General features: G+C 47.6%; 4 protein-coding genes across 5 annotated transcripts; 1 reads left to right on the top strand and 3 right to left on the bottom strand.

The window, feature by feature from the left end:
- Positions 1–8459: 8459 nt before the first annotated feature.
- mmp21 (matrix metallopeptidase 21) lies at positions 8460–11250 on the bottom strand. The gene is made up of 7 exons (XM_049759359.2): positions 11107–11250; positions 10165–11023; positions 9958–10097; positions 9749–9890; positions 9426–9683; positions 9189–9361; positions 8460–9129 (listed from the first exon to the last, which is right to left on the bottom strand). Exons 1-7 carry the CDS (start codon positions 11248–11250, stop codon positions 8824–8826), a joined length of 2022 nt encoding a protein of 673 aa, XP_049615316.1. The 3' UTR covers positions 8460–8823.
- Positions 11251–11455: 205 nt separating this feature from the next.
- uros (uroporphyrinogen III synthase) lies at positions 11456–13644 on the bottom strand. Its single transcript, XM_049759357.1, has 10 exons — positions 13486–13644; positions 13146–13221; positions 12984–13067; positions 12810–12900; positions 12639–12713; positions 12306–12380; positions 12109–12192; positions 11958–12043; positions 11768–11866; positions 11456–11701 (listed from the first exon to the last, which is right to left on the bottom strand). Exons 2-10 carry the CDS (start codon positions 13206–13208, stop codon positions 11579–11581), a joined length of 780 nt encoding a protein of 259 aa, XP_049615314.1. The 5' UTR covers positions 13209–13221; positions 13486–13644; the 3' UTR covers positions 11456–11578.
- bccip (BRCA2 and CDKN1A interacting protein) lies at positions 11762–16151 on the top strand. Its single transcript, XM_049759354.1, has 8 exons — positions 11762–11893; positions 14022–14254; positions 14422–14496; positions 14582–14662; positions 14880–14966; positions 15025–15212; positions 15345–15501; positions 15605–16151. Exons 2-8 carry the CDS (start codon positions 14114–14116, stop codon positions 15773–15775), a joined length of 900 nt encoding a protein of 299 aa, XP_049615311.1. The 5' UTR covers positions 11762–11893; positions 14022–14113; the 3' UTR covers positions 15776–16151.
- On the bottom strand, positions 15913–19429 carry dhx32a (DEAH (Asp-Glu-Ala-His) box polypeptide 32a). Of its 2 annotated transcripts, XM_049759345.1 has the most exons (10): positions 19172–19429; positions 18833–19026; positions 18383–18758; positions 17988–18321; positions 17687–17836; positions 17167–17358; positions 16964–17104; positions 16704–16894; positions 16447–16637; positions 15913–16379 (listed from the first exon to the last, which is right to left on the bottom strand). In XM_049759345.1, exons 1-10 carry the CDS (start codon positions 19427–19429, stop codon positions 16196–16198), a joined length of 2211 nt encoding a protein of 736 aa, XP_049615302.1. In that variant the 3' UTR covers positions 15913–16195. The 2 variants fall into 2 exon arrangements, with proteins under 2 accessions (XP_049615302.1, XP_049615300.1); XM_049759343.1 differs by having other exon boundaries at positions 16447–16894.
- Positions 19430–19510: the final 81 nt, after the last annotated feature.

Below are 19510 nucleotides of genomic sequence, written 5' to 3'. Positions count from 1 at the left end.
TCTCTTTTTTTTTATCAAGGCGGGGTCTTGGCTCGTTCAAGCCAATGACATAAACCAAGAAGCCCCCCTCTCTCCTCCTCTTTTTACTCATATGGCCAAAGCATCTCTCAGCCTCAAGCAGATTTGCACTCTGACGATCCTTATCTGACAGTCAGCAATGCATATGCTTGCTTTTTGCTGCAAAATATTGTGTCGTGCAAGATGCCACACCACCCTCACATTTTAACATCTTCTTCGGCCCATCTTTCCTTAAAAGATTGTAAAACAAGTCGTTTTCATGTTACTGTGTGTCCTAACTAACAAACTATTATGCGTCAATAACAGCGAAGTGATTTTTTTCAACAAATGTGTCAACCACAGCATAGTTAACATTCAAAGCCAATCTAATAAACACGTGCACAATGGCTGCAATTCTGGTGCACGAAATTCTTTAACGTGATAACACTCCTATAAAGTAGCCCATAGTTCTCTGCTCATAGTTGCAGAGTCATTCGTGCAGAAGCGATACGACCACAGACAAACATCGTCGTTCATTTTCTTCATCCCTAATTTGGGGGGCGAAAGTGCAATCATTTATTCCATCGTGGTGTTTAAAAGTCGATTAGTGAGTCATAAGTTTGATGCTTCGGCACAATATGTTAACGTCTAACCGCCATTTGTACGGACCTATGATATCACTGCGTTGATATATGTAGGCCACGACAACTTCCTCCCGTCCACTTCCCTCCTGTCATTAATATGCAAATGAGGGTGTCATTGTTGCGTGTCGAGAAGAAAGCTGTCATGTCGTTGCTGGTGTTTAGATTCCCCCCCCCCCCCCCCCCCCCCCCCCCCCCCCGGTAAACATGTCTTATCTTTGTTTAGCCGCAGAAACAAACATGTAAACATTGCTTCATTAGCATCCGTCGGCCAGCTACGCCTTTTAATATGCTCATTTTATTGTTGCTCTCCCGCTGATTTGTGACCTCCTTTCTTTTAATTCCTTGTCGACCATTTTTTTTAAATTCAAGTTCCTTCAAAAAAGAAAAACTTATTTCAACCTTTTAATAGGGATCAAAAAGGGTGCCGGATGCAGCTAATCAAAAGGGGTCGTCGCCATCTCATCAAAGCTAGCGATTAATGAACGATGTTGTAATTATTGAAACAAGATCGACATGGAGATACACCGAGCTGTGCTAATGGACTTTGCTACTTCAAATCAAAGGCATGAAAATAATTTGGGGTTTTTTGTTGTTTTAATGTTGGTCTGCAACAGCATATGATCGCAATATAACAGAATATCAAATTTGGGCTGTTGAGTTGATGGCCTCCCCAAATCGTGCCAATTTCCATCGTTAAAACATCCCAGATTGAAAAAAGGGGGCCTTTTCAATTACAATGCAGCGTTTTCAAACGACAAGACGCACATAAAATCCAAGACGCTTGCCCGTTTATGACTTTAGAGTGCTTTGATGGAAAATGCGCTTTATTATTGCAGCGACACCCAATTTGTTTCCCCCGGCGAGCTTTTGTTGTTTATTTTCATAGCCTTATCTTTTACGTTGTGACGCGTTGTCGTTCACGAGGAGAGTGGAAGAAATATGCCGTTAACGCTCTCTGGACCCTCCATGAATCATCCCTGACGTGGAAATGCGAGCGGGAGATGGATGGCGGGATACGGGCGCGCCGTTAACCCCTCCACCGCCCACAATCAATGAGACTTCAAACAGCATTCAATCCAAAAGCAAACAGCGCAAGAACGCCGCATTATCTTCAGCCCGGCTGATACATTTATTACTCTATTGATATTGATTAGTGTCTTTGATGCATGCGCTCGTAGAGGCAGGACAGTTTCTCTGATAGAATGCCGAGATGAATACTTTAAGATGGTACTTTGCAAACTCTTTATTGCAAGTATGAACTGGAAAAAATGGTTGGCTCGCTCTCCCTAAGTAAAAAAAAGTGTCAGGTCAATTAAAAAGCTGTAAAGGATAAAGGTGGTGCATTGAAGTGTTTTCTTTTTAATATAATTAGCAGTTGTAGTACTTAGCAGTATGTGATCCTATTTCATCGTGTCCTGATGATAGTCTTAAAATTTCACATTAGCCTGCACATATTCAAATTTCCTGGTAGCTCCAGAAGTTTTTTCCCATGTTCAATTTTGTTTTGTGCTTTTTTTTTTGACAGAAAGGACTCTGGCAGTTGAAGGGTCACCATGTTGTGTGAAGTTTTCCTGGAGCAGCAGCGCTGCCGGGCAGGAGCCAGCGAGTGCGGCAAGAGCGGAAGTGGCGTCCTGCTGGGAGACGCAGTCTGGTGTGGAGGTAATGGACAGAAGGAGGGGACCAAAAAAAAAAAAATGAGGCTTGCCTGTGGCACAAAATAAACGACCGCCATCTTGAGTTTTCAATAAGGATAAAAAAAAAAAAAAAAAACACAGTAATGAAATATTGCAACATTTGTGCCACTTGCTCCATCACTGCGTTAAAAACAATCTAAATAGAAGACGGGTAGAAAAATGGACACCAGCCTTCAGCTTGTCTCTGGAAAAATCATTACGCCGTGCGAGTATCCGCCAAGCCCGAGCTTGCTGACTTCTTATTGCGCCATTAATAACTTTTTTTGCGCTGCCAAGCAGACATCATCAGGCTCGCTCGAGGGAGGCGGGAGGCGCTAAATTAAAACCATCAGTGTTACTTTTTTAACGCTTTCTGCAAAAAGATCTCTGAAAGCAGCAAATTGTTGGAGTGTCAAATAAAACAAAAAATACATATATATAGTTTAGTTTAATTTTAGGCGCCAACCTTTAATTTTGTAAATTCCCGATGCATTCCCATGGAAAGATACCAACTTTGAAAAAACCCCAAATTTTATAAAGAGTGTGAGCAGTGTCCGTTTGCCTAACGCCACCACGCGCAAGCCAATGAGGGACGAATCCCCCGGCATCATCGGACGGTCGCTGTGGAAACGGAGCTGGCGAAGGAAGTAAGCCGACGTATGAAGGAACGCAAAGGGCGGCTTTCATGTCAAAACAGGAGAGGTGGCACAAAGTGTTAATCTGTGAAATTGGATGAATTTAAATTGCCTGGCAAATGGGATTAAAATGTATTGGCTGTACTTGGAAAAGGGGCTGAAAGGAACGGCTATGCGTGTTACACTATTAAAAGAAGCCCCCCCCCCCTCCCTCGCTGTAATATACAGTACATTTCAACCATTGGGAGCTCGGGGGAGGTTCAAGTGTCAGCTCGAGAGAGAGAGAGAGAAGCTGCGTAGGACGCCAGATGCACACAATGTAAACATGGAGCGTGACCTTTGTCTTGAGTTTCGATCCCGCCCACGACGTAGGTACCGCCGAATCTGCTTTGCTGCAATAAAAAGGCAAAATGTCGTAAACTGCAAACTCACAGGTCAACAAGGTGACCTTTTGAAATATTGGAGGTATTTTAAACAATCCCCAAAACACACCGTCAACTCATTAGCATTGATCGTATTCGTGCAGGAGTAACAAATATCTGCAAGGCGACACCACTTATTAGGATTACTTTACAAGGAGATTATATAATTTTTTTTTTTTTTTTGCTTGAACAGTCCCTTTCATCAATCCAGAGGATAATAACTCTGCATCTGCCTCAACATTTTTGTGTAATCATTCCACTTCCAGGCGCTGCAATAATTCCACAGCGTAAACAAGCAGCAAAACCGACACCCCTGCGTGTTTTTTTTTTTTTTTTTGGGGCGACGGCTCAGCTAGTAATGAGCTGAAGTAATTAACCGCTGCCACCCAAGGGTGAAAGGTGCTCGTGGTACATACTAAGCAAGTCCGAGTGGGGCTAATAATGAAATCACATTCAGTCCCTCATGGCTGTCAATTGAGTATCTGCAAGGAGCCATATTTTTGGAAAAAAGACAAATTATAAATACTTGGAAGCAGAAATGAAGAACGCTTGACATCTTAGCATTTCCTCAACGCAATCTGAACACAAATTGGCCTTCTCTTCAACATGATCATTATTTGCATAATTCATTCAAATTGTTTCAATAGACCTGTGACAGGTGAGGGCATGCAGTTCTCCATTAGAATCCATTTTTGTTTTTCCTTTGAAAAAGCCTTGTATATTGTTTACTGATACTCTGCCTGAACCTGATTTGGCCTTCACTTTGACGTGCATGTTTTATCGGCGTTATTCATGTGAGGCAAAGTACTAATGTTATTATGTTTTTGCTCCCTCGGCAGTCTTAAGGATGAACCATTCCCCCTCCGCGCCCCGGCGCTGTAAATTAATGGCAACAAGGGCGCGGCATTAGGATGCAAATGAAAAGACCTTCAAACGGCGTTCACATTTGGAGCCAAAATGGCGGGTAAGTTTTGCTCGACCGCCTTTTACGAGCCTCTCATCGGTATTTTTTGCTGGAGGAGAGGGGGTGCTGTACTCCAGTTGTGTCGGCGCGTTGATAAAAAGCATTAGGCTCATTTACACGTGTTCTCCGCTGAGCAAATATTGACTCATTCTGGAGTAATTGTTTTTGTTTTTTTTGTTTGTTTCACAAGGAAACGTGCAAACGTCTCTCGCTCTCCCTCTCTCGCCACGCTGGAGACATTTCTCCAAACGACGGCATCTGCTAACTTCTCCGTTTAATTTCCCTCCCTAGCGTTAACAGAGTGTTTCTGGCGCGCGCAGATGGACGTTGGCATCAAACTGTGAACGAGACGCGTCGCTTTTATGGCCTCGGAGGCGATTAAGCAAAAAAATAAATGAGAGCTCGTTAGAAGACGAGATTGTCTCATTTGAAGGGTAATAAATAAAAAGGGCATCACATCAGAGACTCAAGTAGCTCTTTGCAAGCTGGGAACCATATTTGGTTACTTTAGGGCCCAAAATGGCTGCCTCGCTATCCGACACTAAAAATATATGATCATTGTGATCTTGCGATGTCGAGTGTCGAGTGCAGGCCTCCCCCAAGGCCAAAGAAAATATTTTCTATCTCGAATGAAATTGAGTCATTGGCTCTTAGGGACAAAGAGCGGCAATGTGGTCTAAATAAGGACGTCGTGGCCATTTTGCCAGAAGAGTAAACAATGCAAGCTCTTTTACCCGCTGCTGGTGGCGGAGCATCGCTATGGCAACACCCATTTCCCGCTCATATCTTTAATGAAAAGGTAATGAGAGAAACATAACAGTCCCAACTTCATTACAGCGCTAAAGATTGGGCAATAAAAAAAGTCAATTAGCGTGTCCGTCATGAGCCGCGGCTGCAGTCAAGAATGGGAACAGAAGGTTTCCTCTGCCTGCTCATTAAAGATGAATATGATAGTTTAAAAAAAGAAAAGAAAAAAACTTCTCGCCTTTCACCACTTCCAACAAGCCTCATTTAGCCTCCCACTTTTAAGCCCACCTGCATTTACAAAGCCCACAATGTCATCTCGTACATTTTAATTGGCCACGTGTGCGATTTGTCCCCTGTAACAATCGGATCAAAAACTCCGGCGGCCAGGTATCAAAGTGAATACTTTCCTCTGCAGCCTTCACGCCTCTTCCATGGATAATTAGGGGAACACTTTATTTGCTATCAAAAGGCATTCCCTATTAGTATTTTATGTACAATATATGGACTTACCTTCGCCGATGGCTGACTTTTAATCCCCGCTCCACTGCAGGCCAGTCTAAACGAAAACAAGTCTGCAATTATACGTCTTCCCCGGGGAGCCGCCATCAAACACCGCAATGAGGAATCCCAATCACGCTGATGTAATTAAGCATTGTGCAACCTCATGCATTATGTAGCATTTAGCCGCTTGCTAAGTAGCTAATAAACGTGACTCCCTCCCCCCTCAACACCCCCACGTAAAGACAAGGGGGGCTTTGAGGTTGCCATTTTGAGTGGCAGCTGTGAGTCTGGGGGTGAGGGGGCACGCGCAAGGTCGCCCGCATGAGAGGGACTGTCAAGATCTCAAACCCTTGTCGCATTTTTAAAGCGATACGGCGCTACTTTAATTTCATTTTGGAACGTAACAGCAGGTCGCTCGCCCCAATTGTACAAGGAAATTACGCGTTGCCTTGTTGCCTTGCCGAGCCCACCCTTGGTGTTCCGCCACCCTCCCCCTGGCAAACGGGCATATGGCGCTAAAAAATTTCCGTGAAAAAAATTCCTTTCACCCTCCCTCGCTTCCCCGCAAATGGAAAATGTCATGTAACACATTTGCATGGTGTGATGCGTGATGAAACGCTGCTGCAACGGGAACTTTATTTGTTTTATTCGCCGAGGCCGTGTTAGCGCGCGGCGGCGGGCCCGGCGTCCACGCCGAGTCTTTGCGAAATCAGGAACGTCCGCCGATGACTATTCGGCGCGTCACTGTCAGCCGTGGATTTATTTCCGCCCCAATATGAGCCCCCTGCTCACTTGTGTCAGAACGCTTGACTGAATTATGCATGCTTTTCACCTTGAAGGACATTAGCGGCGGAAAGACTTCAGAATATTCCCAGTCGTCACTAAGGGATGATAGTCGAGTCGACGGCTGGCTTATTCATATCTATTTTCCGAGTGACCGTGCTACCCGTCTCATTTGGAGTCAAATATTTGCGCACGCTAAAGGCACCGCTGCAACTTTGCTGTTAATCGACCTCAAACTGTAATCATCGTTGCACAGTCCACGCGTTGATTAGTCGCTTCAAGCCCGAAAGGACAAAATGCTCCCCCCTTCGTGAAACGCATTCCACAAAAGCAGGCAGGAATCTTACTTGGGATTTGCACCCTGGCTGCCTCCCATGTAGGTCACGGCTTATTGGTAAAGAAAAGCTCTTGAAAGTTCTAACCTCCTTTCCTGCCCCGTTTTTTGAATTGTTCCTGTTTGTTTGTTTGAACTCAAGATTTTCGGGGTGACGGAGCGCTGAGAAATCGGGAGCGACAACGCAACCTCGCCGGGCGGCGCTCGTGCCAGGCGTCTTGTTTTGTGCCGGAGATTAATGTTGCGTCAGTCACATTCTTTGTGCAAAACGGCTCGCCCGGAATCTGGCGACATTGCAAACCCAACAGCGGGGGGGAATATATAGAAGCGCATCATTCGGGGACGCAATGCTAAATTTTTTTGACGTGCGTGGCGTCCCGCTGTTTTCCGCCAGTCGACGCTCGCTTGCCGTCGGTGGCGTCATTAAAGCTCCTCGTGGGCGGGACGTGGCTCGTCCTACAAGGCAGGTTTTCTTCCCCCCCCCCCCCCCCTGCCCCAACAAGGCTTTGCTCAGGGGCATGACACATTTCTGAGGGGCTTTTGGATCTCCTGGCCTGATAATTCCTTTAATTATTCAACGCTTGGCTGGCAGAAGAAGTGAGGCCTTGAATAAGGAAAAATCTCGGGGGCAGTGCATGAATTCCCTTGGATTGGACTCGATGCTGTTCTTGGTTGTCATTGGTCAATCCGTCCATCCGTAGAAAGAAGTCACGCATACCTCCAGGTGGCAATGGCCAAAAGTAAAGCAGCCTCTGTTATTTGTCCATGAGTCTGCTCTACTTTGAGCATCCGTCCCTCGGCGGCCACGCCACACTCTGCCCGTGCAAATAAACAAACCCGAGACCAATTAGTCTTTGTTGAACCCGTCGCACGATAATGAAGTTCATGAGTGCGCCAGTCGAGTCGTTAATGATGCCTGCTGCCTGAGAGCGCAATGACCACAACAATACACAAATGCCAACGTACGCTCTGACTGACAATTGTATTCGCACAGGAGCTGCACACTCGTCAATTTTCTGCTGAGTTTTGGGTTAGCTGATTAAAAAAAAGTGTTGCGTTTTGGCTATTTACATAATAGCTCAAACAATAGATATTTAATCTGAACTTTAACCCATACTTTGGCCCCAACTTTAAACTATTGCAATGTATGGTGAGTTGAGGAGCTTCTGATAGAAAATAAATGCTTTTCTGCCATCTTGTGGCCTCTAAAGGCAATTACAAACATTTAAGATGCTCAGAGCGGAGCACAACTATTTGATGATGAAATGCTTTTAAACAACTGATTTGAAAGAGGAAAGGGAGGATTGTGAGGCTTCACTCGCTCTTGCGAGATTCAAATGGCTTCTAAAAACAGACAATCTCTTCACTGTTAACTTAAAGAGGAGAGAATTGTGAATAACAGTCTTTCTGGTAATGACTCGTCTATGGGTCGAGGTCGCCCTCTGCTGGAAGGTTTTATTTTGCCACAGTAGACCTTTTCAGAAGGATCTTAACATATTTACATCATGCTGACATTTTCATTGCACTCCAGTGGCGCAAATGAACGGCACAAGGTTGATTATAAGACACGATGAAGTTTGTAGCTTGGGCTGTAACAGAGATCACACGCATGGTGTATAATCTCATTCTGACATTTTCCCTCATTTTCTTCTAATTGATTTCTCTTTGCAGTTATCGGCGGATGCCTCAGCTCAACTGCAGCGTCAGGCTAGTGATCCGCCGCCCACCGGTGGTCTCGACCCCTTCCCCATCCCTCCGAACCCATCTGAATTAATAAGTGCTCCAGGTACGTATTGATTAGCCAATCAATATCTTGTTTGTGTCGTGCCACGCTGGCGTGATGAGTTTGAAATGGAAACGGCACAAAGAAAAGCAGCTGCTCCTTTTTCAATCACTTTTCATTTAAATCACAAGACGCTACTGTGATCGACGGCCGTTCAAAGCTGCAAACGGGTAATTACATTTCCAGTCTCAATTCTACCGTAGCCAACAAAATGATTGTTTTTGTTATCCACGCTCTTTTCATTTACTTTTTTGCCGGGTGCTTTGTGGAAAACTGAAAAATATGATTCCATTTTGTAGCCGAACGTGCAAACCGCTGTGACGAGACTGTTGAATGGTCTTCATCGGGTCAGCCTGAGTGCGGTGGGGTGGACGTTGCAGATGTCGAACCACTGCCGCTCCACCTGCTTGTGCGGCAGCAGGCCGTTACGCGGCAGGAAGGGGCGGCGGCGGCGGTCGCGGCCGTTCGCCACCTGCCAGAAGTGCTGGTCCTTGAAGAGGAAGAGGGCGTTGTGCGCGTATGAGAAATAAGCCGCGTCGATGTTGCCGCCTGGGTGGTCGCCGTTGGACACCGGCGGGAACACCTCGCGGATGGCTTTGGGGAAACCCGGCGCCACGCCGTTGGACTCCACGCTAAAGGCGTACACCTGTGAGAAAACCGACAATTATTACACGTTTCGACTCTGCTGTCGGCTGACATCCTTACGAGAGTGTTTTTGAAGAAGTAAACACGCGAGTCTCTTCGGTCATAAACGGCCGTGTCGATGGGACCGGAGATTCCCGGGAAACCCTCTGAGATCTTCCTGGGATAGCGGTGGCCCTCAGGGTCCTGCGTGACGACCTTGTCGTTGTCGCTGTCGTACTTCCAGAATTGGGTGCCTGTTATAACAAAAGAGGTCTGAACTTTGGAAGATGTCTCTAACAACTGGGTGATGAAGTCTACCTTTGAAGAAGTAAATGACATCTCGTTTCTGGGACCAAACGTGCACGTAGGCGTCCACGCCGTCCTCAGGGAGCCCCCGCCAGCCCATCTGCAGCGGCACCGGGTCGCCGAAGCGCGTGCGGTTGTTGCGGTTCTCGTACAGCCAGTACCAGCCCTCCCTCATGAAGTAGGTGTTGAAGCGGACCACCATCTGGCCGTAGGGGGTCCTCTCTCGTCGGATCCAGTCGAACACGGTGCTGAAGCGGCCCCTGCAGGCCCCTGCGAGCAAAACGCAAACAGGCTTTGAATGGAGAACTTGCCATGCCCGTCCAGAACCTGCTCACCGTAGAGGTTCTGTATGGCTTTCCTGTCCATCCAGCCCATTTCAAAGCCAGCCTCCTGGGGCAGGTAGCTGGGCTGCATGATGGATCCAGGTCTGTAGATGTGGGGAAGCCCTAAAACGTGCCCGATCTCGTGAACCGCCACCTAAAAGAAGACGTCCACTCAAGATGATTGACGGAGCCGCAAGATCCAGGCATCCTTTGACGCTCACCTTAAGAAGGCTGATTCCACTGCCGGTATTGGGCGCCGTAAAATGTTCATCGTCGTCAAAGTGGATGTCGCCCAGGAACCAGGCGTGAGCGAACTCTTGACCGCTGCCATCGAACCTCTGATTGCAGCCAAGATGTCTTCCTAGACGGCGTACAAAACAAGGTGTAAAAAAAAAAAATCAAGGATTTTTATTATCATTTTTCCATACCTGTGCCAAAGCCCAGCCTGATGTCAATGTCCTCCAGCGGGGAGCGGTTGTCCTCCATGAACTGGAGCGGCGACACCTCGCTCCACATCCTGAAGGCCAGCCTGAAGATGTAGCGCTGCTCCTCGATGGACAGCTGATTGCTGTAGCCTTCGCCTATCAGCCGCCACTTCAGGACGTTCTTGCTGAAGGCCACGTGTCCCGCCTCACCCAGGTCCCGCTTGTGTCGCCTGCTCTTGTGCACCAGGGCGGCCAGGTGACGCTTCCTGCGTGTCACCGCCGGACTCGGCCGCGTTTTCGCCCAGCTCTTGTCCATGGAGATGTTCGTTGGTGTCAAATCTGAGCCCAAACCGGTGGTGTTGGTGTCCAAGAGGCCACTTACTGAGCTGTTAACTTTCGCCAGGTATGTTTCAGAGTCATTAGCGACACTCAGCAATGTGTCACTTGTTGTGTAGTTGTTCCCGGTCTTTTTAAAAGTGTCCTCACTGGTCCTGTTTTCAACATCCAAGACTAGACTCTGGTCGGGTTCAGGTTCGGTGCTGAACACTTCAACGGGGTCCTCTGGTTCCTCCTTGTCGGGGACGCCGCACCTCGGCTTGTTCATGGCCTCCCTGGTGGCGTCGTCGAGCGCACCAGTCACCGGCAGGCCGAACAACCTCTGGAAGTTTTCAAGAGCTGCACTGAACGCTTGGTTTTCTTCATCTTGCGAAGGGCGATCCCTGGAACCACGGACCGAGGTCCCCTCCTGGATGCTCACTTGGAGCTCGTCCAGGAAACCCTCACTGTAGTCCAGATCCTCGTAGCTGTCCCGCGTCTCCTCCCACCTCACCGGCTTCATGAAGCCGTATCGGGAGAGGAACAGCTGAAGGAGATGGGGGTACGTCAATGTCACGGGGGTTCCTCTCCTGTTTTGCTGTAATTTTACTCGCACTGTATTTTACTTACCTCTGCTGTGTACTTGTCCGTTATGCTCTGGGCATGCTGGCCGTTGAACATCTGCAAATCCGAGTGATCGCGATGGTGGAAAAGTTTCTCGCCGTTGCTCGTGCAAAGGAGCAAAGAAGTGATCAGCTGGATGGAAGTCAGCATCGTGGTGGCATTTAGCATTTGTGGTCTGCTCAAAAAAAAAAAAGTTTGGGCCGTGTTGCTTTATAGGACCGGTGACAGGTGTGATCACCCGGATGGGGAGGGCGTCTCGTCCCACAGCGTGGTGTGAAAAGCAAACTTGTTGTTAGCTCCAAAGAGTGCTGTATAATGCTCTGCTGGTTTTGAAAGAACTTTGAAGAACACCCACTTTGAACAGTCAAGTCAACTCTTTAATTAAGAAAAACACACAACCAACAATACAATACAGTTCGATAACAAAATAATACACACTTCTGTAGATTTTTAGGCTTGAGTGAAAAAGCTCAGGTGGTCATTTGAGCGCTTTACAAATGGCCTCCGCCAGGTGCTGAGCCGTGGGCTTCTCGGCGGTGCAGCTGACGCTCAGACCCGCCGCCTGCATGGCGTCCCGCGTGGTAGGCCCGATGGCGGCAAACTACACACGACAAGCTTGGTGACTGATAAATTCAATTATGCGTCTTTGTCATCCGTGCAGGTTTACCTTGATCTGCGCGAGCCGCTCACCGGCCAGCCCGCGCAAGGCCGGCAAGCAGAAGCTGACGCCCGACGGGCTGAAGAAGGCCACGCTCGCCGGGGGGCCCTAAGGGTGACGTCGTCAAAAATGGAGGTATGTTTATATTATATTCCCAAGCAGTGTGCCTCCAGATAGTACATCAAGAGTCGGGTCTGACCTGCGCTGCAAAATAGTTGCTAAGATTCTTCACCACGTCAGGATGCTCGGACGTTTGATAGACTGTCAACGTCTCGAGGGGAACTCCTAGGATACAATCATCACAGGATTAGATCCAATAGGGGGGGCGAGTATCTAAAAGGACATGTTACCATTCTCTCTCAAAGCTGCAGGCAGAACTTCTCTTTTGATGGAGCCGCAGGGGAAGAAAAGTGGAGGGATACTGGTGTCCTCTCCTACATAGAGAGGGAAGCTTCGTGTCTTATTCGCATATATGAACGCGAATTACTCCATTAATATCCCGACCCTTCTTCTAATGTCAAAATAGACAGAAAGCACGCCACCGTACGTTCAATGATGACGCGCGACAGGACCTCCGCCGTCCCCGTGTCCTCACCGAGGGGGTTCAAGCCAAGTTGGCGTACTGAAGGGACGAAGAAAAAAAAAAAAAACATAAATGCCAACATTTTCAGTTAGTTACTTCCTACCACCTGCAACTACAACAGCACCTCGTTTCCAAACATTACGAAAAGCTCTGTAGGCCGTAAAAGAACAAAAGGTGGTAGGACACACTTCAGGAAGGTGTCCCACCTGCTCAAGAACAATAACCAAAGCGTCGCAACTCGTTGTGACTTGTGCTAACGGCACCTCGCGTGTTCATGTCGGTGGCAGGTGACTTTACCTAAGGCGCCCGTCGCTTTGCCCACCACATAAACGGACTTTGCGTTCCACTTGTCTTTAGCCATGCGCTCCCATTCTGTGGAAAAACGAAACCGTTACATTTTGCTTTACACATTTCTCAGAGGTGTTTTTCACATTTCGAAGCAGGGCTGAGTTCTCCATCTTGTCTCACCTTCTCTTCTGTCTTCCAAGCACATCTTCACTGCTTCCACTGCTCTCGGGCTTGTAAATATGAGGCCGCCATGTTTTTCTGGTTGGAAAAGCTTTGGGGAAAATATAAATTGTCTTGAATTTAAGATGACATTTTTAACAAAGAAACCTAAGAGAGGGAAAAATGTCTAGCTACCTTATCTGATAGGGTATTTAGTGAAACAAACTTAAACGAGAGCACAGGCAGAAGGGTTGCTTGCAGGCCACGTGACGTCATCTCCTGCAGCATTGCAAAATAGACAGCCAAGCATTCAAATATGACAAAATGATATTCTGTTTTATTGTTTCGTGCCTCTACCTGGATATAAGGATCGGCCCCTTGCTCTCCATCTCTTGGCTCCTTCAGAAGCAGCACGTTCATCTTGAATTAAAAGCTGCAGAAATTACACACCATAAATTAACTATTCATCGATAATTGTAATTGAGATTTGCAGGAAAATGAATGGAACTGTCATCAAGACCTCAGTGAAGTGAGAACGAAGGAGGGCGTGAATGCACAGGAAGCTAAACTACACCCAACAACTGTCAGTTTGCTGATAACAACATAGAAGTAGCTGCAATGCATTTGATGAGCTTATTCACTCACAAATTATTCAATAAAGCCGCAAAACACAAAAAATTAATGAGAAGCCACTTACTTGCATTGCCTGTAACGTACCGGGACATTAGTTTCACCATTGTCGCAATGACAACATTGTTATTAAAAAAAAAAATAAGCAACGCTTTCTCGCTTGCGGACAGCTGTCAGCATATAGATCACATATTGCAAACAAATGGGGGTCGCGTTATTTTAAACTTTACTAATGTACTCTTCTCAAGCACGACTTGCGTGTAACAGATAATATACACCTCTAAAATGGCCATAATTCATGTTCTCTGAGAGTCTATAACAAATGTCTGACTGTAAATTGCGAATGAAACACAATTTAAGTAACTGTGACCCCTTTTTGTGATTAGTTTATTCCAACTGACGATCCGAGTCGCCGTTTACTGACGTAACTACGGCGAGTCGGAGGGGCTGAAATAAAATGGCTTCCGTGTATACAAGTTTCCTCTAAAGTGTCGCAAAACTTGGCGTCAAAAGTATGCAAAGGATGAGATAACTATAAAGGAGAATTGTGTTTGAGTAATGCAAGCCCTTTGCGTTCACTGAATGCTTTATTCTTTATTACAGCGAGCCATTGTGCCTGTGACGTATGGGAATCCCCGCCACGCCCACTCGTTGACAACCGTGGTCGACGGGCACGCTCGATCCTTGTTTGCAGCATGGCTTCGTCAGCTAAGAAGAGAGCGGTAGGGCTCGGGGAGAACCCCCAGGAAAGCGACGACAGCTCGGACGAGAGTCCTGGGGAAGAAGACGATTCCTCCGGGGAGGAGAGCGAAACGTCGGTAGAGGAGATTTACGAGGTGGGCATGACATTCAATCGGCTCGGCCCCGCTAGGTTGCTAATGCTAACACAGGTGTATGACAACAATGTGTGACTTTAGCCTCGTAGTTGTGCTTAGAATCTTTTTTTTTAGTGTTCGTGCACTTTGCAGGCGCTTTAAAATAAGCAGATTTGTTTGCGCTTCAGGAGGTGACTGTAGATTTTGAAGCGCACGCCGTTTCGCACAACGACTTCAACGGCATCAAGAAGCTCTTGCAACAGGTTGGTTGTATTCGTTAACATTTTTCTTTTAATTATTAAAGTGTGAAAGCGTTTTGACCCCTCCGGTGATTTGTTCTGCTCCAAGCTGTTTCTGAAGGCCCACGTCAACACGTCAGAGATGACGGACATCATTATCCAGCAAAATCACGTCGGAAGTGTCATCAAGGTGAGTCGCTGCTATTTTTAAATTTTATAAAAATGTTAGTATTTTATACATGTTATCCTTTATTTGAACTTTAACTGCCAATTCCAGTTATTATTTTTGTATTTTGAGAACATTTTATTGACTGTATTGAAATTTAATCCCGTTTGTATATTTTAAAACAATTAATTTGACAAATATTTGTATTTTTCCTAAATGTTTTGTCAATTTCATTTCCAAGCAAGCAGAGGTGCCCGAAGACAGCGACGACGACGACCCGGATGAAGTGTTTGGCTTCATCACCATGCTCAACCTCACCGAACAAAAGGTAAGACCGTTGGCCGCTATTTCCCGACAGTCTGCGACGTGCATTGTTGTCGCTGCAGGGCGTGGAGTGCGTGGAGCAGGTGAAAGAGTTGATCCTGGACCAATGCGAGAAGAGCATGGGCCGTGGCGCCGCCGAGCAGCTGGAGCAGATACTTGACGACACCGCCAAGCCTGTCGGCCTCCTGCTGAGCGAGCGCTTTGTCAACGTGCCACCACAGATCGCCCTGCCGCTGCACAAGCAGCTACAGTGAGTTGCTGCACCCTGTGTATGGATTGGAAAATCCCTATTAGTCAGATATTTTCCTTACGGGAAGAAAAAATGCAATTAGAACTTTTTTTTTCCAGAATCAAACATCCTGATGACCTTTATTTTTGACAGGAAGGAGATCTCTGAAGCTGAGCGTACAAATAAGCCCATCGGGAAGTACCACTACTGCCTGATGATCAGCAAGACATGCAAGAGCGTTGCCACCGAAGGCCCCGCCCCCAAGGACGAATACATGTTCATCAACGCCGAGGAGGAGTTCTTCTATGAGGTACTCAAAACAGTGCTACATTACATCGATAGTTGTTTTTTTGCCAAAATTGTTACATGAGTGAGAAACATCTGCTAACTGAGATCAAACTTTCTTCTCGCAGCACGCCGTCTCAGAGTTCCACTTCTCGATTCAGGATGAAGCCGATACGTGCCTGAGCGGCCGTTGGTCCTTCGATGACGTTCCCATGAAACCATTCCGCACTGTCATGGTAATCCCAGTCGAGCGAATCCCCACCATCATGGACAAACTGAAAGAATATCTGACCGTGTGACGACCGGTCACATCATAGAATAAATGGCGGGAGGAATTCCCAGAGAAAAATGAACATTATTATTATTATTATTATTATTATTGAGATTTCATGCGGTTATCCACTGTGATTGACTGCACTTAAGTGGGAGATAAAACTTTTGTCAGTATTCTGAAATAGTTTATTATATAGTACATGACAAGCAAAGTTATTGGGCTTTATATAGAAATTTTACAGTATTTTAAATTCAATAGATTTTCTATCCAGTGCTATAAAAAAGAATTATGATTATAAAATTTTGTCAAATTCTGATGACGATTCCGTCTTTAATTGAATTGAGTTATAAAATCCTGTTTTGCAAAGATGTTTTTTTTCTGAGTAAAAATGCCTTCCACGAGCTTCTATTGTTCCAAACTCTTCACTTCCACCAACAATTATGCTTCACTGGATGACACAGCGATCAGTCGACTGCACGTTGCTGCTGCTGCTGTCGTCAGTGAGGTTGCTAGCTTTGTTTTTATCGTTCTCGCGAGTAGCGCGTGGCTCTAACATGTCCTGCAGGATGTCTTTGCTCTCGCTGTGGGGCAGGTTGTAGAAGTAGTAGAGCGGAGCCGTTTGAGTGAAGCTACAACAGAGAAAGAAAACGTCAAACTAAGCGTGAGACGGGAAGTGTCCGATTCCTCAAAACTTACACTTGTGGTGAAATCTCTGTGACGATCCTCATGCAGTTGTTTTGTGCCAGCGTGTACTCGTGGAACAGCACCCACTCGGGAAGCCCCAGCTTATTGAGGTACGGCCCGTAACCGGATCGCGGGTGCACCTGGGCCACGTGCTTGTGCGCGAGGATGAGGTAATTCCCCGAGCCGTCCACATCTCGAGCAACCTTAAGGAGGCCAAAAGATTTGAAAATGGAGCGTTCAGGAGGTAATATGGAATTTGGCCGATGTACCTGCATGAAGAAGCCAGCGAGCAGGGCTCGCTTCAAGTTGGCTGAGTTTTCCCTGCTGCCGAATGCCGGTTCCGAGACGGGCAGCTCGATCCGGTTTAGCGTGTTGGTCAGCTCCGCCCTGATGCTCTCCGCCGTCCGGAGAGCCGAATAGTCCAGGAAGTTGTCTCGGCACCATTGTTCTTCACGGATATCTGAGGGTAAAACTGAAAATCTTGTAATAAAACAAAACCAAGTGGCTAACACTTAGCCCGTAATCTTACACGGATCCTTCTGGCTTCTCTTGAAGGTATCGAAGACATTAATGAGGGAGAAGTGATCGCCTTCATGGTGCCGGAATTTCCTGTGGCACTGTGAGGCTTCATGGCTCATTCCGGGCGGAGGTTCCAGGAAGCAGTTGGGAGCTGAAAAACAAAACCATCCAATCCAAGGTGCAGCAATCAAGTGTATTTTTTCTGGCTGGTACCTGAAAGCATGGCCGCTATGGTCAGCATCTCGCTGACGCAGTCGAACTCGCAGGACGCCAACAAAGCTTTGGCCAGCTGAGGCTCCAGGGGGATTTCAGACATAATGATGCCAATCTCGGAGAGGTTGCCGTCGTCGTCCAGAGCCGCGAGGTAGTCCAACTCCTCCAGGGCCTGCATGAGACTCTCGGGATCTGTGCCGAGGGAGGACAAAAACTCACCCATTGGTAATCAAAATAGAAGTAGTTTGAGGAAGTTCCTGTGCTGGTCTGTATCCATAATGATTGACACGCAGATTAACCAATCACAGCTCAGGAAGTCAAGAAAGGTTGCGTAATCAATAATGAGTTGACCCCCTTTTGGCCCTACTGTCAAACAATGGCAGGCAGCCGGCGAGTGTCCGCTCGGGTCAATCACGCCTGGATGAGTCCAAACAGACTGAGCACAAAACGTGGGAACCAGACCTCCTCCCTCTGGATCTTGGTAGCAGACAATTAGCAAGAGTTTTCCCGCCGAGCTCACCGGGTCGGTCGATGAACTCGCACTGGGCCAAACCGCCGATTTCCATCCTCTTCAGGAAGAGAACGGTGGCCGTGATGTTGGACTCCAGGATCTGCGGGGATCTCCATGTGGGAAGTTGGTTGTCCTCCGCGTATAAACAGAAACATTTACCTGCGACAGAAAAAGCTGAAATCAGGACAGTTCCAAATTTCAAAGTATTTGACACCAACCAAAAATAGCTGCTAACTAACTGCTGCTCTTCAACAGTCACAAGAAGCCTTTTTTTTTTTTTTTATATCAAACAGATATGCAACGACTGTACCTGCTGGTCCACACAACCTCCTGCGTAGTTCTGCCTGGCAACGACTGATGGACTGGAGCACCTCGGAGTTGGCCCTTATTCTCGGATTGTACACCATTTTTTTCTGGACTCCGCAGTCGACGACAAAGTTGACAGAGTCCATGGCCCACCACGTATCCTCTGCGTGACGGGTGGCGAGGAAAACTCTCCTGGTTTTTCCGCCTGGTCCTCGCTCATCTGGAGGAGGCCCGAGTCCTCCCCGGCCGGGACCCAGGACCGTGGGCAACATTTGACCGAGGTGCGCTCCAAGTCTGCTCCCTTCTTTCTGCAGGATGCCGTGGGCGCAGTTCACCTCCTGTGGAAGGAGTCAGACCTTAGACTACTTTTTGGATGGATTAGTTTCAACAAAAACGCACCTCCTCTGATGCCAAGAACACCACGACGTCACCATCCTCCCTGGTGCGGTGGATCTCCAGAACCAGCCTCAGAGCAGAATAGAAGTAGTCTTTTCCACCCCCACTCCGTACCACCTTAGGCTGACCCGACAAAGGTGACTCCAAGCTGAGGGTCGGGGCTCTGCGGAAGTGATTGCGGAGGCTGTCCGTCAGCGGCGGTGCGGCGAGGACCACCACCCGCAATTCGGGTCTTTGCGCCACGATGTCCTTCAGGAGGCCCAGCAGGAGGTCAGTGCTCACCGTCCTCTGGTGGGCCTGGTCAATGACAATCACGCCGTAATGCTCCAGAAAAGGGTCGGACATCATCTCTCTGAGCAAGATGTCATCGGTGCAGTACCTGAGAACACAGATTTTCTCAAAGGTTCTACTTAAATAGCATGAACCTGTTTTTGCAATAAAAGAGGTGCCGACCTGAGAACAGTGTCGGAGCAGCAGCACGTCTCCCGGCCGATTTGGTAGCCCACTTCATGGCCCACGGCTACGTCCATTTCGTCGGCCACGCGTAAGGCCAAGTCCACAACCCGCTGCTCCACGTGCTGCGTGCACACCACGGTGCCGTAGCGGTAGCCGGCCGACAGGCACAACTCTGCGCACCACTGAGGGATCTGCAGAATTAAGAAATTTCCATCTTGTTGCAATCACCAACAATGTCAAAGGAACATTATTATGTCTTTGAAAAGGCGATTTATTTGATGGAGCTCAAGATAACCTTGGGCTCTTATTTTGGTGATCTACCTATTGTGCCCTCACCTGCGTGCTCCTCCCGGCGTCGGCGTGCGCGCACACGAGCACAATCTGGTCGTGAACGAGCGCGTCTTCCAACCTTCGCCGCAGAGTCCACACAGGCAGCGTCCTCCTCTCCGCTAGCAGCTCGTAGTACCGCGACGAGAAAGGTAAACCGTCGAAGCGATTCAGCTCCAGCTCGTCCCCAAAACTAAAGGAACCCAAAACGCATGCACCCTCGGACTCGCATGCATTTTGGTGCTTGATTTTGGCGTTGTCACTCATGTCGCGTTGCAAGTTGGTGCTCCTGCCGTCCCGACTGCACTTGTTGCACGACACTGCCCGTCTGACCGCAAAAGCCCCACC

Source organism: Syngnathus scovelli, chromosome 21, assembly GCF_024217435.2.
Source record: "Syngnathus scovelli strain Florida chromosome 21, RoL_Ssco_1.2, whole genome shotgun sequence".
In the NCBI taxonomy this organism is placed as follows: domain Eukaryota; kingdom Metazoa; phylum Chordata; class Actinopteri; order Syngnathiformes; family Syngnathidae; genus Syngnathus; species Syngnathus scovelli.
Note: the sequence above shows the minus strand (reverse complement) of the source record. Positions and strands in the feature narration are given on the sequence as shown.

Coding starts and splice junctions, on each gene's coding strand:
- bccip (XM_049759354.1), top strand. CDS start 14,114: ATGGCTTCGTCAGCTAAGAAGAGAGCGGTAGGGCTCGGGGAGAACCCC. Junction 14,255..14,421: donor CGGTAGAGGAGATTTACGAG/GTGGGCATGACA, acceptor TTTGCGCTTCAG/GAGGTGACTGTAGATTTTGA. Junction 14,497..14,581: donor TCAAGAAGCTCTTGCAACAG/GTTGGTTGTATT, acceptor TTCTGCTCCAAG/CTGTTTCTGAAGGCCCACGT.
- dhx32a (XM_049759343.1), bottom strand. CDS start 19,429: ATGAGTGACAACGCCAAAATCAAGCACCAAAATGCATGCGAGTCCGAG. Junction 19,027..19,171: donor ACGCCGGGAGGAGCACGCAG/GTGAGGGCACAA, acceptor TTAATTCTGCAG/ATCCCTCAGTGGTGCGCAGA. Junction 16,895..16,963: donor GAGAAGCCAGAAGGATCCGT/GTAAGATTACGG, acceptor TTTTACCCTCAG/ATATCCGTGAAGAACAATGG.
- uros (XM_049759357.1), bottom strand. CDS start 13,208: ATGAACGTGCTGCTTCTGAAGGAGCCAAGAGATGGAGAGCAAGGGGCC. Junction 13,068..13,145: donor GGGCCGATCCTTATATCCAG/GTAGAGGCACGA, acceptor GCAATGCTGCAG/GAGATGACGTCACGTGGCCT. Junction 11,867..11,957: donor GCAACTATTTTGCAGCGCAG/GTCAGACCCGAC, acceptor CGTCACCCTTAG/GGCCCCCCGGCGAGCGTGGC.
- mmp21 (XM_049759359.2), bottom strand. CDS start 11,250: ATGCTGACTTCCATCCAGCTGATCACTTCTTTGCTCCTTTGCACGAGC. Junction 11,024..11,106: donor CGGACAAGTACACAGCAGAG/GTAAGTAAAATA, acceptor CATCTCCTTCAG/CTGTTCCTCTCCCGATACGG. Junction 9,684..9,748: donor AGCCATACAGAACCTCTACG/GTGAGCAGGTTC, acceptor TTTTGCTCGCAG/GGGCCTGCAGGGGCCGCTTC.